At 46.5% G+C, this 11,122-nt stretch overlaps 1 protein-coding gene across 1 annotated transcript; it reads left to right on the top strand.

The window, feature by feature from the left end:
- The first annotated feature begins 153 nt into the window (after positions 1-153).
- CHCHD4 (coiled-coil-helix-coiled-coil-helix domain containing 4) lies at positions 154-10,887 on the top strand. Its single transcript, XM_066597020.1, has 3 exons — positions 154-245; positions 2,726-2,824; positions 9,021-10,887. Exons 1-3 carry the CDS (start codon positions 224-226, stop codon positions 9,311-9,313), a joined length of 414 nt encoding a protein of 137 aa, XP_066453117.1. The 5' UTR covers positions 154-223; the 3' UTR covers positions 9,314-10,887.
- The last annotated feature ends 235 nt before the right edge of the window (positions 10,888-11,122 follow it).

The raw sequence follows: 11,122 nt of genomic DNA on the forward strand, positions 1-11,122 counted from the left end.
GCCGATCCCTGTTCCTTCTGGAGTCTATTTCTTTTTATTGCGTTTCAGTGACAGGATAAGATGTAACCTGCTTCAGAATTATCAAGCATCTTTGATAATAAGGGTTATTTAGAACAGGCTACATTCCGGGCAGCCCGCTCGTAGGCCTTGGTGTTTCCGGTGTCGCTCTGGGTGACGTCAGTAGAGTGCGCTGTGCCGGGCGCAGTGTGAGAGAGCTTCAGCCATGTCCTACTGCAGGCAGGAGGGTGAGGAAGGGCGTGAAGGGTCGGGAAAGCGGCGAAGGGGGGCAGCAGGCAGGAAAATCACGGGAGAGAGACAGGAGCGAAGCAGAAGGGTAAAGAAGGGACGAGGAGGGCACTAAGAGGGCGCACTGAGGGTTAATACATTTCAAGGGCAGCTTCAGGCAGTGCTAATATTAAGACCCTCCGGTGCTGTTTGGGAAGGGGGTTCTTAATTTAGCATTTTTTCTAAGCTCTCTATGTCCCCCACCATAACATATCAGGGGGGATGTGATCCGTTGGGCTGAAGTGCATTTCTTATCTGCAGTAAATGTCTCTGTCCCCCCCGTGTATTAGTGGGTCTCTCCACTATAATATGTTATACTGTAGGAGGCGCCCGAGGGAACTGGTGAAGAGGGCATGACAATGGGCATAAATGTGGGCACCCAAAAGTGTGATTCAAGGTGTTAAATGCTTTGGGCCACTGAACTATCACTGTTGGCACACAGAGGGTGATGCCCTAATATCTATAAGTTCAGTCTGGACCAAAGTGGTTCTGTGCCCCCCAGCTGCCATCAACAAAAACAGGCCTCCACATTTTACTGATTTGAATAAGTAACTGGTGTTTTCAAAGGGTTAAACAGGTTTGGGCGGCTGATCGCACACTGCCAGCACACAGCGGGCGATGCCACGCATCAAGTGCAGCTGCGTCTAGCCCGAACCAAAGTGGGTCTGGGCATCAAAATGGGCAGATGTCTGTTTTACTGATTTGAATACGTTTGCCCACCTTGACGGAAAGCCGACTGACAGCCTGACGCCGGGGCGCTCATTCAGCCTTCTAGGAGTAACAAATGGCCGATATGCGTAAATAGGTCGTACTGCAATTGACTCTTATCACCTATACATAAGTGATCAGTGGGGTTTTCACTGCTGAGACCCCCATCGATCCTGAGAACAGGGATCACTGCGCCCCCGCAGTGAGGAGGGAAATGAATGGAGCAGCGGTTGCACCTGTGCGGTGCTGATCCATTCATTTCAATGGGGCTGACGGATATAACGGAGTATAAGCGCTCATGTGTGACCGCTACTCCATTCCATCTCCTCCTCGTTGTGGGGGAGTGCAGAGGAGACACAGGACCCCTGTTCTCAGGATTGTTGGGGTTTCAGTGGTGAGACCCCACAAATCAGACTTTTCTCTCCTCCTATAGGTAGGTGATAGAAATCAGTCTTACTACAACCCCTTTAATCGTGCATCAATAAAGGAACTAATATGTATTAACCCTTTCAAGACCAAGCCTGTTTATGCTGTAAGGGGCTTGTCCCACTTCTAGCTGCACAGGGACCCCCGTTGGTATTGTAGGCTGAATCCTATTGAAGTGAATGGGACTCGGCCTGCAGTACCAACCTGAGGCCTCTGTGCAATGTATGGATCCGTGTGAAAATGGCTAGAAGTGACACAACCCCTTTAATGATTGGGCCAAATGTTGGAAAGCTGCCATGTGTCACCTCAAGGTCACACTAGTGAGAATCTCGCACTTTGCAAGATGCACAAAACTGACAGGAATATGAACTCCATTCTTTTAAATGGACCTATTTACATCTTCTGTTTTCTGGTATTCCCTTAGAACGCCTCGCCCATTGTTTTCAACGGGACCTTAAAAGACAAAGCAACGGCACTCGCAATGGGAAACACTTGCGATCAACTGGCATGCGTGAAACGGGCACCTGAGGATCGCTAATGCATAGAAGCAAGGCGTTTTTTAATTAAAAACACTTCGCATTTGTGCGAAAAACGCTCCTAAGCAAGCGCGAGATCTGTCCGAGTTTCTCGCTTACCTGTGTGAATCTGGCCTAACGAAGAATTCTGTAAAGGTTTTACACATCCAAGTAATCCTGACAGCTTTTCTTCACATGTTGTACTTTAATTAGCTGGTAAAAGTAGACTAAAACCATATGCGTGTATTTATTAAAAACCTCAACGTTGAGGAAAAGTTTAAAAAATTCGATTCCATCGCCCACTGACAGCAGTACATATATTTACAGAGCCCAGGCAGCAATGTAAATTTGCAATGGGCAGTCGCAAAGATGTTAAATGTTTTTTTCCTCTAATAGTAGAGTTCCCCTTTCCACAGGATAGGGGATAACTTGCTGATTAGTGGGGGTCCAACAGTGGAGCTGCCAAAGATTACTGAGTACTTAAAGTTGGCTATATGCAGCAGCCCCACTGAAATGAATGGAGTAGCAGCAGCCACCTGTTCTCGGCATCTGTGGGCGTCCTAGTGATTGGACCCTGGGTGACATCCCTTTTTGGAGCCCTGTTGGTTGGGTGACGATATGGCTGCCATCCCAAATTCTTCTTTGAAGCAAATAAATGTTTGGATTTGCTGATAGGAGGAGGATATAATGGCGTCTTTTGTACCCTACAGAGACCAATTAATTCCTGTTCAGCACAGAGAAGGTTAATAAGAATGTATAATAATTTTTGACACTTCTTATGGTTATTCCAGGAAAGGACAAAATTATCTTTGTAACCAAAGAAGATCATGAGACGCCGAGCAGCGCGGAGCTCATCCCTGATGACCCCAATGACCCTTATGAAGACCAAGGTGGGTGGTGTCTGTTATACAGGGTCCGGGGTGGTTGATGTGATGCAGCTTACAAGTCACCAAAGATACTTTTCTTCTGTATTTATATAACTTTATGAATATATCATCTGATCAAGGTGTGGTGACATCACAGCACCCTTTGTTACAGATGAACTGAACCTGCAGAATCTCTGTACATCCCTGTAGCGGGGTGGTATGTTATGGCACAATGTTGGACTATAAGAAAGGGGTATCCTTTCAGGGGGCCCCTGAATGTTTATCAAGAAGATCGGTGCTCATCAATCAAGACAAGTATAATTCATGCAATCATTCATCTTGAGGAGTTTCATCACTGTGGGCTGCACATCATCTATCTACACGGGGAAAATGTGCAGCAATGATTTTTGTGTGCGTGCGTGCGTGCGCGCGACATAACTGATGCGATCACACAATGACCGAGCATTTGCTCATTTGTCAGGTGATTGGTGGCACCATCACACAGCTCCATGATCGGGCAAACGAACGTTCCTAGGAATGTACGTGTTCGACCATTAGACCACGTAGAAGGCCTTTAAATGTAAATGCAATATGTAATCATACATACCCCGAAGCTGCAGGACATAACTGTGCGTCATATAGCGTTAAGGCGTTAAGTCTTAATGACCAAAAAAGGAAAAGTTCTGCAACTTTTTAACAAACTTTTTGTGTTTCAATTCCTCACAATCTTCAGTATCTTTACTTGCTGTCAGTAAATGGGAGCATTCTTATTTACATCCAGAGGCTGAAACCTGTCCAGACTTAGGGCTTCCGCAGCAGTTTACCAATTTGTGAAGTCTGCTCTGCCGACTGAGAGCTGGCATAGACCATGTATGGCTGCGAGTGCACTGCGTATCACACATTTTTAAAATTCCTGGCTCAGTTTCAGAGCGGGGATGCGTATTAGAACACGACCCATACACATTGCATATGCACAGCATTCCATACGCAGACTATACAAATGTTATGGGGCTCGTGTGGAACATAGAGAAATAGAGCGTGCTGCGATCTATTTCTAGTGCGTATTGATATGCAGTGTCTTAACGCTCGTGCATGGGTCAATGAAAAGTCCGTTGACTTTCATTGACTCCATTCACCGCATCTCACGAAGCCGTGCAACGCACTCGTAATATGCAGTGAAAGCGCGGTCGTGGGCATGAGCCCTTAATATGTCTCACAGCTGATAGTTTGGTACAGTTCTCTCCAGTGTAGACAGTCCTGTCCACAAGCAGCACAAATCTTTCTTTGGTCCTGATCATTTGATACATTTTACTTGCACTGATACATTCTAACAATGTGGGGTTCCAAAGGATTGTCTAGACTGAATACAATTGTAGCAAGAAGTATCAGGTGGGGCTGGGTGATTTGCTCGAAAATTAAAATCTCTTAATTGTGTTTTTCAATTTCTGCACGATTTTTATTTTGTTGCTAAAAATACGAAGATGCCTTTTTTATATATACACAGCAGTTCCTGGGGATTCTGTCATATTCATGCTGCCCAAACCACAAGCTTCATAAATCCAATGCAGATGTCCATTACCCTTGTGAATGTTTTATTCTGAAAGGCTGCAGTGTTTCAGAATTAGTACACTTTGAAGTTTGACTTGGAGCTAAACTTAGAGTCATTGGGGCTGGCGGTGCCAGCCTCTGTAGTATGCAGAGGGACAGCTCTGTCCCTGCTTGTGTGTAAGGACAGAGCTGTCACTCTGCATGATGCTGGTGGAGAAAGGCTAGCACATCCCGCCCCGTGACTCAGAGCTTAGCACCAAATCAAACTTTAGCGCTGCAGTGTTTCAGAATCAAACATCCAAGAGGGTAATGGAACTCTGTATTGGGTTCATGCTGCTCGTGCTTCAAGCAGCCTGAATCTGACGACGGAATCCCTTTAATATATACTAATTCTCAGAACTGAAGGGGACGTATCAGTTCTTCTCAAGGAATTGCTGTGTATGTGATTCCCTTATGTAGGGCTGTATTCATACGGGCAGTTTTTCTGTGTGAGTTCTGTCCGACGCAAGATGGACTGAACTTGCACGGGAAAGGAACCAGTTCACAAAAGCGTTTTTATTTCGCACCTATAACCCAACTAAAAAAAAAATCACTGCGCTTCCTATTTTTGTGCAGTTCGTCTTTCAGAATCACGCAATATTTTCAATGGGCGCGTTAAAAACTGCATTGCAATCCTATGCCGTTTGATTTGTATGCAATTTTCATATAAGCGCAACGAGTTTTTAATGCAGGTTGCTATGGGGACCAAATGAAAAAAAAACAGTAAGTGCAAAGCTGAGAAAATAGTAGTTTTTTTTGTTGTTTTTTTTTTTTTTTTTAAAACATGAAAGTCGCATGGAAAAAGGTCAGTTTTTCACTGACCAAAATTGCACTCACCTGTGAAAATACTGCCTAAAGAAATGGGTTATTAATTTTAGGTATATACACATGACAGATGGGGTTCAACACCCTCCAACCTCCCTACCCCTCCATGTAACTAAGCGTAAACCCCACTTTCTCCAACGTGATATTGACCCCGCCCATAGGGGGCGCGGCAAGTCTCAATTTCGTGATTTTGACAAAAATTCGAATTCTGCCTCAGCTAAATGATGATTTATTGAATTGATTAATTGCCCAGCCCTCGTATTGGGTTTGTATGGGATCTCTAACCTCTGGATGTAAACAAGAATGTTCCCGTTCACTGACCCCAAGCAGCGAACTTGAAAAAGAGTGAAGAATTGAAACACAAATATGGATGCCGTCAGTTGGAAGGCTTGTCCTCTTTCAGGACCCCTTAATTAAGCAGATCTTAGACAGCTTCAGAGAGTTGCTTCCAATCAGATCGCACTTCTGTCACATAGTCACCTGTTCAGCCGTCTCACAGGGTGTGCTCCCGCCGGGTGTCACAGGGCGTGCTCTCACAGTGGCTCCCAGAATGCAGGGCCCGAGCAAACAGCTGAATCTTCTGGATCCTGCTCTCGGGATCCCCAGCAACCAGCTGATTTTGCCAGTAGAAGCCGCAGCCAGCTACGCGTTTTCTCTGTAGCCACTACTACAGGGAAAATGTGACAGGACGGCAGAAGGTCTGCTAGTATTAGACCTGATCTTAGTGAGCTGCTCTCTGTTCTGGGTCATAGAGGGGTCCTGAGCAGGTGACCCCTCTCTGTGACTCTCCGATGCATGAATTTAGCTGTTCAGCCAATAGCTTCACTTAGATCGTATTGAGTCTCGTCTGGTGACGGCGAAGAACAAAGTGACAACACAAAGCAAGCGTGTTAAGAAAGTAGAGAATTGCTTATAATGCAAAGTACAGGGCATGCAAAATTAAACTTCCCCAACTCAAAGGCCTCCGGAATGCGTTCTTCTGCTCCAAATAAGACGCAATTCGGACAACAGCGACTTCAGACTATGTGCTTGCCATTTATGGTAAAAATTCTTTAGTTGGAACTAAAGTCACCCATAGGTTCCACTTTAGCTATTGAAATCGCGCTACAAATATTCAGTACGTCCGCTTGGTTTTCAACAACGCTCTCCATTCGCAAAATCATGTTTTTTACCGCTGAACACAGTGCATCAGCTTTAATCTCTACAAAACGCCGACAAATGATGTCCTTCAGATATGACACTGATGCAGATCTGTCACGGTAGGCCCGGTCCACTACTGCGGTATCAGCAACTTTTTTACTAAAATATTTTTTTCAGAAATGGCGAGTGCATCGTCTGAAGTAGTCATTGTTCGAATTACACCTCATGGAGCAGCAGAGTGTCCTCCAGAGGCCTCTGAGTTGGGGAAGTTTAATTTCACTAATCCTGTACTAGTGCTCAAGTTGCCCCTCTGTGAGCAGGGAAGCTTTGGGGGAGCAGTTGTGGCTGATATACTCCCTGGCTATATCCCACAAAATTGCAATTTGCAGTTTTTACGCAATATCAGCTACTCCTTATGCACAGTGAGTTGTCATCGTTGGCACTTAGGGCATTTCTATATCAGCTACCATGTTGCACATTCGTTTAATGCAGTTTTGCAGTTCTTTTTCTCACCTCCAGGGGGCAGCATTAAGACACTCCTCTTTCCTTTTGGTAAAGTTGTGTATCACAAAAAACACATAGTTCGCCCTTGGCAGACTTGGCACTGGTAACACGCTCAAAATGACTCATTGGACATTTTTGTCTCCAGACTAAGCATATCGCAAAAAAAAAAAATAGATTTGCCGCAAAGAGTTAAATTTGAAATAGACCCTGATCCAAAAACCAGATTATCCCATGGTGCAGAGTCAGCGGATGTCTCTAAGCATGTCCTGGTATGGGAAGCACGTACCCTCGGATTATCTGTATGTGTTCATTAAAGGGGGGCGGCGATACAGACGCAGGATGTTCCATGAAGGTTGATAAGGCCGTATTCGGTATGACGGTGACTATTTTAAAACCTGAGGACGTACATTTCATGCTTTATTAACAAACAGTCCAAAGTAATTGGAGGGTGACGGAAGAATCGCGTTGACTCTTGTTGCTGTGCCGCATGTTATACAGCCACATTGGGCACCAGCTTGCCAGTTATTAATGTTATGAAACTACAAATCCCAGAATGCACAGACACTCTGCATCTGTCATAGCATGCTGGGATTTGTAGTATCATACCAGCTGCAGTTCTGGTACTGGTGGCACCATGGTGATGCCAGTAGGAACTCAATTGGCTGGAAATCAGTTGACCAAACAAAATTGTTGCCGTTGCTACATATAGGCAATTGCATCCATTTTTGTACGACCATCCACAGTTGGTCATTTCGCCAGTACAGAATTTGAGCTACATCTAATTTTGTTCTCCATTCACACCCAAAGAGGAAGCAAACATGATTGATGGTGCCTTGATCGCCGTTTAGGCATTTGTTACATCATCAGACACAAAATCCATTGTCTAAGGACTTCTCGGAGGGTGGCATCGGGTTTTGAAGGGTTAATGCCATCCATCATTGGCTGACTGCTCCTGAAAGGGCTGGTGTAACAGGCGGGTTGCAGCTGGCAGCGAGACATGAATAGTCGGATTCATCCTGCCTGTCACTCGTATTAAAGAGGGGGGGGGGGGGTGGGTCTGTCGGGTGGGAGATATTGTCTAGCGCTGACCTCAAAAAGACTGAAAACATGGCCTGGCATTACTGAGAGCTTTGTGTGTGTGTGCGTACGGCGTTGGGCATTATGTCACCAGCAGCCTTACCCGTAGGTCATTGGGAATTACTACAGGGCACTGTGGCCACCCCTCCTTCCTCCAGGAGATGGATATCGTGGGTGGGATGGTGCCCTGACCTCGTGGATTCTCAGGCAATGCGGGCACCGCCACTTTCTGTTGTGTATGCCCAGGCTGGCTATTGTCATTCAAATGTGTGGTATATAGTGACCCAGTAATGTGTAAACACCGAGACAGCAGGCAACAAATGATATCAATGGGAGAAAAATGAGCAGTTGTTACTGAGGACGGGAGCGCACAATGAGGGCTCAGTGGTAAGGTGATGGCAAGATGCGCCATCACTTTATGACAGTGGAGTCTGACCTCTGGGACACCCACCGATCCCAAACTAGTGATGTGGTTCCTTGGTTCTCAGTATTTGTGATGTTCCAGAGGTTGGAATCCCACCAATTATGAAGTAATGTGGCATCATTGTACAAGATAGTAAAACTCCATTAAAGGGGTTGTCTTAGGATCACAAGTTAAAACACCACTGAGACCCCCACGATAACTTTTCCACTGGGCGCTGCAATCTTTCCAATCAACCCTGCAAATTTCTTGAACATGGCAAACTCTCCGAGTGTCCTCCGATGAATGTGATCCAGTAATGACGAATATCCCCGGCAGAGCATGGCTGCCATGCTCCAAGCTTGCTGAGAGAACAATGATGAATACCTGTTCAAAAACTACCTCAAAACGAATCTAGTGTAAAACAATCAGTTTTAGTCATGGAGGAGGGGGATGCAGCTGCAGTTACTCTCCAGAGGCATGCTGTATGAGGGGAGGTGCAGCAGCGAGGAGACGGCTGATTGGATCAGAGCTAATGGCACAGCTCTGACATTACACAAGAAAGAGCCCGCCTCTTCAGCAAGCTTGGAGAGAGAGAATATGCATTTACAGGAAAGGCAAAAGACCTCAAATCTGACAGGTTAATCTTTTTTAACCATTTTTGACTTTTCTTTTTGCTTTTTCCAGGTTTGATTCTACCCAATGGAGACATTAACTGGAATTGTCCGTGTCTGGGGGGAATGGCCAGCGGACCATGCGGGGAGCAATTCAAAGCGGCCTTCTCCTGCTTCCACTACAGCCAGGAGGAGGTGAAGGGCTCAGACTGCCTGGAGCAGTTTCGGGGGATGCAGGAATGCATGCAGAAATATCCCGACCTCTATCCCCAGGAAGACGACGAAGATAGCAAAGACCAGCAGAGCCCAGAACTGGCATCGACAGAGGCTTCCCCTGTGGTAGCGGAGGAGTCGTCATCCAGCTAATGCACGGGAGGGGGCACGGCCTCCAAGATTTTACCTCCCGCTGTTCTATGGACCATGTCATCCGGAGCTGCCCCTCTGCCACCTTATCTGACGTAGGGCCCTACAGGAGCACGATACGGGTCATTACCTAATAGCTGGAGCCCACTGCTAATCCTGAAAGAGCATTTCCCCTCTGAGATAAAGTTATGTTTAACAAATGCTATATCTGTTTTTGGGAAAGCTGGGTTATAACCATTATGGTCACCTTAGAGGGAAGCTGTCATCACAAAAATGTCTTTAAATCTGCTGCCATAGCACTGCGCAGCATGGCAGAAACAGGGCACATGAGTTATGTACAAGAGGAGCCTTTTAGCCTCACTACAAATTCTTCCTTTGCATATAGCGAGCTCCGTATGCAAATGTGCTGCCTCCGGTCAAAGTGACGGCACCATCATCCCTGCAAGTCACAGTAGAAACCCGGCCCCCCACTCCCCTCTCTGTATTGATGTCCGCAAATGCCTGTGGTGTAGACACCTTGACGTGACCAGCGCACTGCACATGCGCTGGAAGATGTGGCCGGGGGGGCCGCATGGCATGTTGGTGAGATTTCATGGCTACCAGAGCTGACCTCTATACACAGGACGAGGCGGCAAGCAGGAAGAGAGGCCGGGTTTCTACTCTGACGTGCTGACTTGGAGGGTGATGGCGCCGCCTCTTTGATTTGAGGTGGCACATTAGCATATAGAGACCCCCAACCTAAAAAATATAAGATTAGGGGTAAAGCTAAAAGGTTCCTTTTGTATAAAACCATGTGTACCCCGCTTGGGTCATGCTGCATAGCTCTATGGTGGCGGTTTTAAAACTATTTTTCTGCTGACATATTGCCTTTAAAGGGGTTTTCCCATCTTGGAAGTTATCCCCTAATTCACAGGAGGACGGTGGGGGTTTGACCACTGGGACCTGCACCAATCCAGAGATTTCACCCCTGTGCCTCGCTGAATTTCGACAACGGTGGCCACATATGCACACCCTCACTCCACTAACTTGCATGGGAATTGCCAGACTAAACCACTTGGCAATTTCTAGTGATCCCCTTCACTTCAGCGCACGGTTACTGCGGTCAAGAGCCTGGGACGCATCGGGGGTGATATCTCGGGATCAGTCTGGGTCCCAGTAGTTGGACCACCACCAATCAGCAAATTATTCCCTCTCCTGTCTCTTTATCATTAGGAAGATTTGCCATTCAGCAGTTTGGGAAAGCTGGGTAAGAGCAGTAATAGCAGCCATATTGGTAGCCACCCACTAAGAAACGCTTAAGAGGGTCGGTTTGTGCGTCGTTCATATCATCAGGGAACAGTAGGCTTTATTGTGGGGATTTCCTGTTCCTTTCTGTAATTCTAGCTCGCTCCTCGCTGTCACCCGTGGGGTACGGACAAAATGAAAATGTGTAGAGCAGCAGCTGCCACCCGCCTGTGCCTCAGACCTGCCACCAACTGCTGCTGCCTCTCCTCCCCAATGCACTGAGTAGACCAGACTCCTTATCTGGGGATCGCCTGCAGAGTCTGACTTGAAATATTAAATCTCTTTTTACCTTCTCGCAGGATTCCTCATCAGTATTTACTTTTCTTTTTAATATCTTGCTCTTCTATACTGCAGCGGTTGTAAAACTACAACTCCCAGCATGCTTAGAGTTTTGCAACTTCTGGAGGGTCACAGGGTGGTGATGGCTGCTGTGGACTGTGTTGCCCAGAGGTGGAGATCTTGATTTTGACTTGATGTGTGGGAGGAAATGGTAGCGACACCCATTGTGACCACTTATTGTGAGCGCCA

This window comes from Eleutherodactylus coqui, chromosome 3 (genome assembly GCF_035609145.1).
Source record: "Eleutherodactylus coqui strain aEleCoq1 chromosome 3, aEleCoq1.hap1, whole genome shotgun sequence".
Lineage (NCBI taxonomy): Eukaryota > Metazoa > Chordata > Amphibia > Anura > Eleutherodactylidae > Eleutherodactylus > Eleutherodactylus coqui.